This window comes from Hyperoodon ampullatus (assembly GCF_949752795.1).
Source record: "Hyperoodon ampullatus genome assembly, chromosome: 7".
NCBI classification, from domain to species: Eukaryota; Metazoa; Chordata; class Mammalia; order Artiodactyla; family Ziphiidae; genus Hyperoodon; species Hyperoodon ampullatus.
The window spans coordinates 40,225,784-40,239,103 of NC_136920.1; the positions used below are offsets into that span (position 1 = coordinate 40,225,784).

General features: G+C 37.7%; 1 protein-coding gene across 1 annotated transcript in view; it reads right to left on the bottom strand.

Moving 5' to 3' along the window:
- LOC307055558 (uncharacterized protein C11orf97 homolog) overlaps positions 1-8,895 on the bottom strand; it is a gene marked incomplete at both ends in the record, with an annotated part of 44,072 nt that extends 35,177 nt beyond the window's left edge. Inside the window, 2 exons of the mRNA XM_079707784.1 lie at positions 66-265; positions 8,864-8,895. Of these exons, the coding sequence (XP_079563910.1) occupies positions 66-265; positions 8,864-8,895 (232 nt within the window). The remainder of the gene's footprint in view (positions 1-65; positions 266-8,863) is intronic.
- Between the last annotated feature and the right edge of the window lie 4,425 nt (positions 8,896-13,320).

The window sequence follows — 13,320 nt, forward strand, 5'->3', positions numbered from 1 at the left end:
CACCGCTTCTCCTCGCCCAAGTCCCGCCCACCTCCCGCGGGGTCCGAGGCTGAAAGGGAACTCACATTGCTTCCGGGACTCTTGGGGGCCGCGGCCTCCGGTCTCCCCGCGCGCCCCGCACCCCAGGCCTGCGGGCGGCCAAGGCTGCTCGCTGTCGCGGCCCGCCTCGGGCATCGCCACCGCGGTCACCGCCTCCTCCCCCCTCTTGCCGCGGGGGTCTTCTTCGTGGCGCGCGGCCGGCTGGCCTTCTCTGCTCCGCCGCAGACTGCTGGGGAACGCGAGGCCTCTCCGGTTGCCATGGTGACTGGATCCTCCCCGCCCCCAGCCGCTCCCAGCGGGCGTGTGCAGGTGTCCCGCGCGCCCGGGAAGGCGCTGGAGCTCTAGAGCTCTAGAGCGCAGGCTCAGTAGTTGTGGTGCACGGGCTTAGTTGCTCCGTGGTATGTGGGATCTTCCCCGGACCAGGGCTTGAACCCGTGTTCCCTGAGTTGGCAGGCGGATACTTAACCACTGCGCCACCAGGGAAGTCCCTATGAATTTGAATACTTTAGATGTCTCACATGAGTGGACTCATACAGAATTTGTCTTTTTGTTATTGGCTTATTTTATTTAGCATAATGTTCTCAAGGTTAATCCCTGTTGTAGCATGTGTTAGGAGTTCCTTCTTTTTTAAGGTTTAATAATATTCCATTTTCTGTATATACTACGTTTTCTCTATTCATTCATGTGTCAATGGGCTTTTGGGTTGTTTCCATCTCTTAGCTATTGTGAATAAGGCTGTAATGAATGTGGGTGAGCAAATATCTATTCAAGAACCTTCTTTGAATTCTTTTGGATATATATAGAAGTGGAATTGCTGGATCATATGGTAATTCTACTTTTAACTTTTGAGGAAACCATGTCAACATGGTTATACACATAGGAAATGCAAATGAATGTACAGATAAACTATTAGAATTAATACATTTATTAAGGTTGCTGGACACGTAGTTAATAAAGAAGAATAAATTTTACTTTCATTTATAGAAACAAAGAAATAGAAAATGAAAAGTTAGAAACAGTACTATTTAAATAAAATAAAAGCCACCAAATTCATAAGAATAAATCTTTTTAAAAAGGAAAGAACACCAGAACACTCTAAAACATTACCAAGAAAAAATAATGAATATCTAAGTAAATGAATGGATGTATTACATTCAAGAATTGTAACACAATTTTATAATGATGTTAATTCTCTTCAAACTGATCTATATTGTGACCTCAATCTAAGTCTCAGCAGGGTTGTTTTAATATGGAAATTGACAAGGGGATTCTAAAATTGAAAAGTAAATGCAAAGGTCCAAGAATAGCAAAAACGACCTTGAAGAATACAAACAAAGTCAGAACATTTACACTACCAGATATCAAGACTTATTATACAGCTACAGTATTAAGCCTGTGGTACTGAGGGAAGGATATATCAATTTGAACAAAATAGAGAGTCTAGAAACAGACCCAACTACATATGATCACCAAATATATGACAAAGATGTCACTGCAGTGTAGTGTGTGCATTTGTGTGTGTACAGGGTGGTCTTTTAGATAAGTAATATTGGATAGATTGGATATTCATATGGGGAAAAAATGAACTTAGGCTCCTATCACATATCAAACACAAATATTAAGTCAAAATGGATTATAGCACTAAACATAAAACAATAAAGTTTCTAGAAGATAACAGTGAAAAAATATGTTCGTGATCTGAGGTAGGCAAATACTTCTTAAATAGGAAATAAAAAGCACTAACCATAAAGAAAAACAATGAATAAATTAGAGGCCATTAAAATTAAGATCACTTCATTAAAATCACTACTAAGAGAGTGAAAAGTCAAGCCACACACTGGGAGAACATTTTTGTAATACATATATCCAACAAAAGACTAGTATTCATAAGATATAAAGACGGCCTACAAATCCATAAGAAGAGGGAAGACAACCCAAGAAAAAAGTGGAGGGAGTTCCCGGATGGTCTAGTGGTTAAGATTCAGTGCTTTCACTACCGTGGCCTGGGTTCAATCCCTGGTCGGGGAACTGAGATCCTGCAAGTTCTACAGCCAAAAAACAGCATATAACAAATTGCTCCACATCATTAGTCATCAGGATAATACACATTAAAGCTTCAGTGAGATATTATTACATACGCACTAGAATAGCTATTTAAACAAAGAAGCCTGACAGTAACAAGGGTTGAGAGAATATGGAGCAATTGGAACTCTCATTCCCTGATGCTAAGAGTGTAAATTGGCATAACCACTTTGGAGAATTGTTTTTGCAGTTTTTACTAAAGCTGAATATATAAGTACACCCTGTGGCCCAGCAGTCCTGACACTAAGTATATACAAGACTGTATGTACACCAAAGGCTTGTACTAGAATTGTTCACGCCAGCACTATTCATAAAATACCAAACTGGGAACAATTCAAAGGCTCTTCAAAAATCAGCAGTAAAATGTATATATAAATGGTTGTATATTCATGTAATAGAATACTACACAATGAAAAAGAACAAATCCCTGCTACATGCAAAAGTATGGATGAATCTCACAGATGTCATGTTTAGTGAAAGAAACACAAAAATATACATAATAAATGATTTCATTTATGTAGGCAAAACAAAATTATGGTAATAGAAGTTAGAATTATGGTTACCTTTTAGGGAGCACAGGAAGAGGGAGCACAAAGTACACTTGGGGGGCACTGGTTATGTTCTATATCTTAAGCTAGGTGGTAATTAAATGGATGCATTCAACTCCCAAACTCATTCTACGAGGCCACTGTCACCCTGATACCAAAACCAGACAAAGATGTCACAAAAAAAGAAAACTACAGACGAATATCACTGATGAACATAGATGCAAAAATCCTCAACAAATACTAGCAAGCAGAATCTAGCAGCACATTGAAAGGATCATACACCATGATCAAATGGGGTTTATCCCAGAAATGCAAGGATTCTTCAATATACGCAAATCAATCAATGTGATACACCATATTAGCAAACTGAAGGAGAAAAACCATATGATCACCTCAATAGATGCAGAAAAAGCTTTTGACAAAATTCAACATCGATTTATGATACAAACTCTCCAGAAAGTAGGCATAGAGGGAACTTACCTCAACATAATAAAGGCCATATATGACAAACCCACAGCCAACATTGTTCCCAATGGTGAAAAACTGAAACCATTTCCACTAAGATCAGGAACAAGACAAGGTTGCCCCCTCTCACCACTATTATTCAACATAGTTTTGGAAGTTTTAGCCACAGCAATCAGAGGAGAAAAAGAAATAAAATGAATCCAAATCGGAAAAGAAGAAGTAAAGCTGTCACTGTTTGCAGATGACATGATACTATACATAGAGAATCCCAAAGATGCTACCAGAAAACTACTAGAGCTAGTCAATGAATTTAGTAAAGTAGCAGGATATAAAATTAATGCACAGAAATCTCTTGCATTCCTATACACTAATGATGAAAAATCTGAAAGAGAAATTAAGGAAACACTCCCATTTACCACTGCAACAAAAAGAATAAAATACCTAGGAATAAACCTACCTAAGGAGGTAAAAGACCTGTACTCAGAAAACTATAAGACACTGATGAAAGAAATTAGAGATGATACAAAGAGATGGAGAGATATACCATGGTTTTGGATTGGAAGAATCAACATTGTGAAAATGACTGTATTACCCAAAGCAATCTACAGATTCAATGCAATCCCTATCAAACTACCAATGGCATTTTTCACAGAACTAGAACAAAAAATTTCACAATTTGTATGGAAACACAAAAGACCCTGAAGAGCCAAAGCAATCTTGAGAACGAAAAATGGAGCTGGAGGAATCAGGCTCCCTGACTTCAGACTATACTACAAAGCTACAGTAATCAAGACAGTGTGGTACTGGCACAAAAACAGAAATATAAACACATGAAAGGATGCTCAACATCATTAATCATTAGAGAAATGCAAATCAAAACTACAATGAGGTATCACCTCACACCCATCAGAATGGTCATCATCAAAATATCTACAAACAATAAATGCTGGAGAGGGTGTGGTGAAAAGGGAACCCTCTTGCACACTTGGTGGGATAAATTGATACAGCCATTATGGAGAACAGTATGGAGGTTCCTTAAAAAACTAGGAATAGAACTACCATATGACCCAGCAATCCCACTACTGGGCATATACCCTGAGAAAACCATAATTCAAAAAGAGTCATGTACCACAATGTTCATTGCATGTCTATTTACAATAGCCAGGACATGGAAGCAACCTAAGTGTCCATCGACAGATGAATGGATAAAGAAGATGTGGCACATATATACAATGGAATATTACTCAGCCATAAAAAGAAGTGAAACTGAGTTATTTGTAGTGAGGTGGACGGACCTAGAGACTGTCATACAGAATGAAGTAAGTCAGAAAGAGAAAAACAAATACCGTATGCTAACACATATATATATGGAATCTAAAAAAAAAAAAAAAAAAAAAAGAAAAGGTTCTGAAGAATCTAGGGTTAGAACAGAAATAAAGACACAGACGTAGAGAATGGACTTGAGGACATGGGGAGGGGGAAGGGTAAGCTAGGACGAAGTAAGAGAGTGACATGGACATATATACACTCTCAAATGTAAAATAGATAGCTAGTGGGAAGCAGCCACATAGCACAGGGAGATCAGCTCGGTGCTTTGTGTCCACCTAGAGGGGTGGGATAGGGAGGGTGGGAGGGAGATGAAGAGGGAGGAGATATGGGGATATATGTTTATGTATAGCTGACTTACTTGGTTATACAGCAGAAACTAACACACCATTGTAAAGCAATTATACTCCAATAAAGATGTTTAAAAAATGGATGTGTTCACTCTGCAGAATTAATTGATTTATGCACTTTTGTAGAGGTTTTCTATACCTCTTCAAAATTATACAAAAATTAAGCATATTTTAGTTAGGAAAAAGTTAGTCTGAAAATATTTTTACTCAGAAAAACCCAATGTGGTTTAGTTTGATCAAATAATAAAGAATCATGCAGTTATTGTTTTTCTTCTATCTCCAATACCAAAAACCTTGGAGATAATTCAATTGTCAACTGTGGTAACTCTATTAACTTAGGTGATATATTTCCTTCTTTTGCCTAAGTGGCTTTTGGTTTTCTATTTACAATTAGTACATGCATGTCACTAATTATACACCATCTCAAATCTTCTTGGGAATAAATATTGATAAAAGTAAGTATAAAATGTACTGTTTTATCCATGAATTGTGGTTACCACTTTTTTATTCCAAAAAACTAAAAATGAACAACAAAAACATAGTGGCTTATTCTTTTTCATTTTAGTTAAATGAAAAGACCAAAATATCCACTAGATGGAGGCAAAACCCAAGACTAAATTTTTCTGGTAATAAGTTAAAAATTATTTTTAATGTAAAAACATGAAGTCTTTATCAAAGAAATAAAACTTAATATATTGCCAAAATTTAAATATTACTTTGTGTTACTTAATGGTATATTAGTAAAAATCTGAGTGGATTAAGTTTTGCTTTCTGTATTTAAGTCTACAGATATCAAACACGTCTCCAGAAGTCATCTCAGTCTTTCTTCTGCTTAGTAATAAGGCAGTTGAATAAACAATGGGATATTTAATGTTATTGTTTATTCTTCAGAGAAGTAGATGCTATAACCACTTTGGTATGCTATTCTAGATTCCAACAGTCCTGATCTAAATTATTTTAAAAGCCAACAGAATCCTTCTTATTCTAAGTAAACCATCTTCTCAAATTTGTTGAATGCTGTCAAGTGGACTAATTATTTTAGGGCAAATATTTTGTTTACTACTGTATCATTTAATGGAGAAACTTCTCCTTGCAGTTATAAAGGGCTTTTTGCTTGGGATTTTAAAAATTCCAGTGAATTGGTGAAATGTATATTTTTTGGATAACTCATAAAACTCTGCAGGCCCCCAGGAAGATATACCCCTAGAATTTGGGGAGGAGGTCCTCATATATTCTTCCTTGCTAATGAAAATAACAAAAGGATGAAATTAGTCATCTCTGGGTGACTACTTTTAAAAATCAACCTTAAGTATAACTTATGCATAAAAGTGCATTCCAGGGACTTCCCTGGTGGTGCAGTGGTTAAGAATCCGCCTGCCAGTGCAGGGGACATGGGTTCAAGCCCTGGTCCGGGAAGATCCCACATGCCGCGGAGCAACTAAGCCCGTGCGCCACAACTACTGAGCCCGTGTGCCACAACTACTAAAGCCCACGCCCCTAGAGCCCGTGCTCTGCAGCAAGAGAAGCCACCGCAGTGAGAAGCCCATGCACCACAACAAAGAGTAGTCCCTGCTTGCAGCAACAAAGACCCAATGCAGCCAAAAAAAATTAATTAATAAAAAAAAAACCCTTCATTCCATTTAAAGTATAGAATTCAATGACTTTGGACAGCTTTATATACCTGCAAAACCACCACTGCAATCAAGATACAGAACATTCCCACCACTTTCAAGAGACTCTTCCTGACCCTTTGCAATCAAACTTCTGTCTCTCACCAGGCAACCACTGCTCTGAGGTATATAAATTAGTTAATTTTTTGCCCAAATGGCTATTCAGTTTTTCCAGCACTAACTCTTTAAGAGAACTTCCCACTGCATTCCTCAGAATCTTTGTCAAAAATCAAGTGACTAATGTATACCTGGATCTATTTCTAGACTCTGTTCTATTGTTCTATATTTCTATCCACCAATACCACACTGTCTTGATACTGCTCTTTCATAATTTTTTTTTTTTTTTAGCTGCACTGCATGGCATGAGGGACCTTAGTTCCCCAACCAGGGATCAAACGGGTGCCCCCTTCAGTGGAAGCTCAGAGTCTTAACCACTGAACTGCCAGGGAAGTCCCTGCTTTCTATAATTTTGAAATCAGGTTGTATAAATCCCCCAACTTTTTTTTTAAATTGCTTTGGCTGTTTGCTCACTTCCGCAGCACATATACCTGCCACCTATCAAGCTTTGGCTCTTATTATTTTCAACTAATGGAATTTGTGCCTATTTATGTTTTCGTGCCACAAAATGCAACTTCCTCCTAATAACAGTGGTTTCTATGTCCTCAAACACTACAATAAATAAACTACATAAAAATAATATTAAAGAAAATGGAATTTTTGTTGTTATGACTATTTGATAGCCTAACTGGTGTTACTTAGATATTAACATTCATAGATGAAAATCTATAACATTTGAACAAAGCTTTCTGGAAACAGTTCAAAGAAAATAAACTACATGTGCACCAAACAACGTCTTCTTTACTCAACTTTACAAATAGATATCAGATCAAAGGTGGTGGAATCACAAAGACAGGTTTGAAAGTTATCTCCCACTCTCACTGACTGCATGACAATTAACCTCCATAAGCCCACTTTCCTGTTCATACAATGACATCTTATCTCGTAGGGTTACTGTGAGGCTCACATGAGATAATGTATGTGAGCACCTACAGCACAGCTGGCACCCAATAAACAGGTGTTAGCTATTATCACAGTGGTTCAGGGTAGCACATTTTGGATATTTAAAAATTTTCATAAAGAAGATCAGATGAGACTATTCCATTTGTGCATTACATAAACAATGACTGGGGAAGGCTGATAAACAGATATAGAATTTTTTTTTTTTTTACATTATGACTTTGATATATTTTACCTTGTGATTCATTTTTAAAGTGAAAGTCATCTCTGTTGGTTTGCGATCTCAGGAGTTTCCTGGGTGAAATCTAAGATTGGCCCCCATGCATGGAGGATGAGGAGAGACCAAAGAAAGAGGCAGACAGCTGCAGCTTGATAGGTGGCAGGTTTAATAAGCATGGGAACTTACATAGGAAGCTTGTCTATGGAGGTTGCAAGATGAGTAGATCTCCATACCTGCCTGCCAGAATCTTAAAAATTTACATAGAGGCCTTAACTGGGTTCAGTCATGTATTCAGTCCAGGTGGTCTCAACAACACATTGCTCTCTCAAGGTCACGTCCTTTAAAGGTCTCTCATGGTGGGAACAGTAGGAAGAACATACATTCCAAGGACAAGGGAGAGGGTGAGGAGACTTCATTGCCCGGGTCCACATCCTTTCGATGACCTCCTCCAACAATTGCCAAAATAAATTATACTGCATGATTTTTATATTTAATAACAAACTAAAAGAGTTCTAGATTGGTAATGATATTAAGAGATTGTCTTCTATTTCCACAGTTATTGACACTTGGAAGCTGCCAGCTCCCTCCGCATTTCCCTCTTCTCTACAGAGGAGGTTGGCTTCTCTTAACCAGCATTTCTTTTAGATGGGGAAAGACTGTGCATCAATTTCATTGCCTTTTACCCAAGAATGCAATAAAAATTTTACATTTATAATGGTGCAACCTATTAAAAATCAGACTTTGTTTATGATCTCCCTTAATACTCAGAAGTTAGAATTTCTCTAAATTCTCTAGAATTTCTCATCTGACTTAAGGGATAAATTTCCTAGAGGCCAAACCTGGGAACAGGAGTGAGTTTTTCTGACACATGAAACTCAGTATGAAAGAGTTCTCTTTTTCTAATTGTATGTTTTAGCCCAATTTTTTGAAAGTCTTTGAAAGATCTCATTAACAAAATACTAAACATTTCAAATAGAATCAATGATTATCTAATTTTTGAATGTACACTGATGAATATTTGGAATGCCTAACCAAAATCTAAGGAAAACACACAATATGAATAAAATTTACCTGCATGCTAATAAAACAGCTTTGTGACCAGCCAAATTCTGAAATCTCCTGCCTTAGAGACTTCTGATGACATACAGCAGGAAACACTTGGCAATGTCTGGAGACATTTTTGATGGTCACAACTGGGAAGGGGGAGGTGCTGCTCCCATCTAGTGAGTAGAGCCAAGAATGCTGCTAAACACCGGATAATACACAGGATGCCCCCCCAAACAGAATTATCTGGCCCTAATGTCAATAGAGTGAGGAACCGTGACACACAATTACTTTTCTAGATGGACTCCAGAACCACTTCATTGTCCAAGGGTGCAGACTGGAGTCAAAAGAATGGATGAAAGGATCCTAATACCATTTTCTTCCTTTTGATTCTTCTTGAAAGCTTTGCATATCTTCAAATAAGAAATATACAAAAGCACATGGAAGCAAATCTGAACTCGAGTGCTTTTCCTAGTACGTGTCATGAAGGATCTGATTCGTATATTAAATCTTAATATTTTTACAGCAGACCTATTTCTTGCTCCTAGATTTGGTTCCTTTAATTGGGATATATTTTCTTCATGAGTTATTATATTTGGGTTTAGAAAAACCTGATAGACACCTGATTTTTTAATAATGGCAGGCTCACTTTTTTTTTTTTATTGCTAAAAATTGCCTTGTTTAAGCAGCTGTGTCTGGAAAAGGAACTCCAGTGACTACTCAGGAGACAGTTGTTCTTAAGAACTCACATTAATTCTCCAATGATGTTTTCCAAATTTTCAAGTACTGTCTAGCAGAGATGAAATGTTGAATATATCATAATAGAAAGGGAAGGGACCAAACAAATTAGGTAGTAGTTTGCCTTTAGATTTTATAAGCTATTTCTTTCATTAAGCACATTTTCTGGCCTACAGATTTCTGCAACTCTGAGATCTACTGGCTGATGGGGCCAATGTCATTAAATTCATGGTGACAACTATTAGATGTTCCTGAGTTTCAACTTAATAATTATAGTGATAAACCAAATACGAGTGTTTTTATATTTTTGTTCCATTTGCTCAGCATTACAAAACCCATCCTGAAAAGGGAAAAAAATTAGGCATGAATTTAAAGAGCCACTCATTTTGTAAGTACCAAGAAGCCGCACACAGAATGAGCAGTAAAACTTTGAGTTTCAAGGCCCTGGGTTCACGATGGAAATATATTTTCTCTCAGAATCTCATTTCTTCAAGTCCTTGTAATTATCTGCTGAAATTCTTTTTTTTTGCTTATTCCTTGAATTTTTCTTCTGTTGGAGACCTTTGACACCTCACAAGGCCTTTGAAGATGGGGTAGGCATTTTTTCTAGGAGTGGAGGTGTTTGGATTCTTGAAAGAAGCTCCTTGCTGCATATTTTACTAAAAAGTCATGAGAGAGGACTATAGGAATATAAAGGGAGAGCTTTGGGATCTTCAAGGATCCAAATACCTAAAATAAGAAGGGCATTTCTGCTTGAAATGCTGGAGAAAGGAACCACTCAATAGCATTTTTTTCAGTACCTGAATTTTTTGAGTACCTGAGATGTAATGTGGGTAGGTAGCCTATCCACATTACATCTCATTTATTCCTTACAAAATTGTAAGAAGATAGATACTATCTCCATCTTACATGTGAGAAAACTGAAGTTAGTTACCAAAAGGCACACATAAGTGGCAATCATGATTTGCACCCAGATTTATCTGCCTCAAAGTTCCCTGCTCCTCCTCTTAACCATTCTGTTTTCCTCCAGGGAGTATTTCAGGCATCTAGACCTGCACTGTTCAACAGAGTAGCCACTAGTCAAATGGGGCTAGTCTGAATGAGATGTGCTGTAAAATACACATGATTTTGAAGACTTACTACAAAAAAAAGTGAAATCTCTCAATTTTTAAAATATTTGTCATGTTGGAATATTTTGGGTGTATTAAATAATATGTATTATTATTATTATTTTTTTTTTTTGCGGTACGCGGGCCTCTCACTGTTGTGGCCTCTCCCGTTGCGGAGCACAGGCTCCGGACGCGCAGGCTCAGCGGCCATGGCTCACGGGCCTAGCCGCTCCGCGGCATGTGGGATCTTCCCAGACCGGGGCACGAACCCATGTCCCCTGCATCAGCAGGCGGATTCTCAACCACTGCACCACCAGGGAAGCCCAATAATATGTATTATTAAAATTAATTTCATCTGTTTTCATTTTAATGTGGCTACTAGAAACAAACTTAACATTACATATGTGGCTCACATTATGTTTCTATGTGACAGCACTGATTTAGATAATTTCCACCTAGGTTCCCAGAAGTGAAATTATAGGATTTCAAGGGGAAATTTTCAGGAATTTAGAACATTAATAGGCTAATTCAATCTTTCTTAGTTTACTGCCTTTGGAACTTAGTAAACATAGATTTTAAATTCCCTTTAGAGAATGCCCTTCATATTGCACAAGTTGAATGGTCATCTGGTAATCCTACGGAGGGACCAGAGCATCCCATGGTAACTAATTACAGTAAAGCCATCAACGATGCCATCATGGCTGATACCTCTCAGAGCCAAAGCAGCTCATACATTCCTAGAGCTATTCCAGGTAGGGTGAAGATGGCATATGTATTCATCAGGAACGGAGAATTGATACAGAGGTTTCATTTTGGTTTGGGACATAAGTCTCAGAGCAAGTGTTACTTCTCTGGACCTCTTTTGGTCATGATTTTCCAGCATAGTGGCGGATGCAATAATAGATGCCAATGAACAGAAATAAATGGATGCTGTCACATTTATAGTATAAAAACGCTAAGAAGTCCCATCAGTGTGTTAGGTTGTGAGCCAGAAAGCTCCCTGGAGAAGCATATTTAAGATATATAAAAGCAAAGCCAGCTAACTTCACTGTGGGCCTATGGATTATGATGTGTCCCTTGAACAATGACAAAAAGTCACCTCTTCCTCAAGCATATAAGTTAATCACAATTAAACTTTAGTTATGAAAAACATGGATTTTATGTTTTTAAAAAGTCTTTGGACTAACTCAAGACTAGAGGAAATTTTGTTTGCAAACGTAGCTATTCAGCCTTCTTAAAGAAAACTGGAAAACACAGGTTAAGTAATACCATTGACCCTTAAACACAAAGGTTAGGGATGCTGACCCTCTGTGCAAAAACCAAACTTTATCATCAGCCCCCATATCTGTGGTTCCGCATTTGCAGAACCAACTGTATGGGTTGTGTAGTATTGCCTTTAAGTGTACCCATGCAGTTCAAACCAGTGTTGTTCAAGGGTCCACTGAGTAGTCAAAAGCATGATTAGTGCATGTCTTCTGTGGACAGAGGACTCTACTAAATATTAAGGAGAGTATCAAATAGCTCTGTTATACACCTGAAACATATAAAATTGTATGTCAACTACACTTCGATTAAAAAAGAAAAAAATTATTAAAAAATGAAATTTAAAAAAACACTAAGGAAAGTATAAAGGAAGCAAACAATACAAATTCTGCCCTCAGGGATGGAAGGGATTTCTCTAATATGGAGAATTTGCTCCCAAGCACTGGCTGAGGGTTGAAGCCTGAAAAAAAGGGAGAAGTCACATCTCAGCTTCTTAGAAACAAAGCAGCTCCTTTGGAGCCATACTCAAAGGGAAAACTTACATAAAATCATGGATGCAATTCATTCCCAAGTAAGAAAGAAGCCATGGGCTCTGTGATTTTCAGATAACTAGGCAGCCTCGTTTAGCAGTCTAAGGGGGTAGTGGGGGTCTTATTCTACCGTCACTGTCTACCAGCTGTACCTTGTCATTTGGTATCACTAAATTAGGGCAGATTAAACAGAAAGCAACCTCTCACTTTCTGCCAAAACCCTGATATTGAAGATATTGATACTGATACTCTGAAACGGAGGCATCTCCTAGCCAGAGATCACAAAATAACTGAAGCACTCCTAAGTCTTAAGATACTGTTTGTCACAAAGATTCAGTTCATATATTATCTCTAACTTTTCTGAGATGATCCAATTTTGTTCTAACCTAAAAATTGCCACACATATCTGATTAAATAACATTATTACTTAGTCTAAGATGACTGGGTCACATGGGCTACGTCAAAAGAGACAAACCTTGGTGGAAATTTTAAAAATATAACCGAAGAAAAGGGCCATTGGTTTAGTTCCCTTTGCTCAGTGTGTTAGTTCTGGTGTGAAGAAGTTAAGAGAAAACTCCTTTGTTTTAGTCACAGAGGGGTTATGTAGTCAACGGGAAACTGCTACTGGAGAGATGGAGAGAGTACATGATAAATAAACGTATGCTGGATGAATAAACATGTTATGGATCCAAGGAAGATATACAGGTAAAAAAAGAATTCATTCTTTTTTTTGGTTGTTCAAAACTTTTATTTTTTTTGGAATATTTATATTTATGCTTTTGTCACTATCCACAATGTGGCTTTTAAAAAAGGCCTGAGCCACTTTGCGGTTCTCACCCCAATATAATCATCATCCCCTCATTCTTAGAATTCCTTTTCCCTGTCACTTTGCCTTTGTGTGGCTTGTATAAAATGAGGA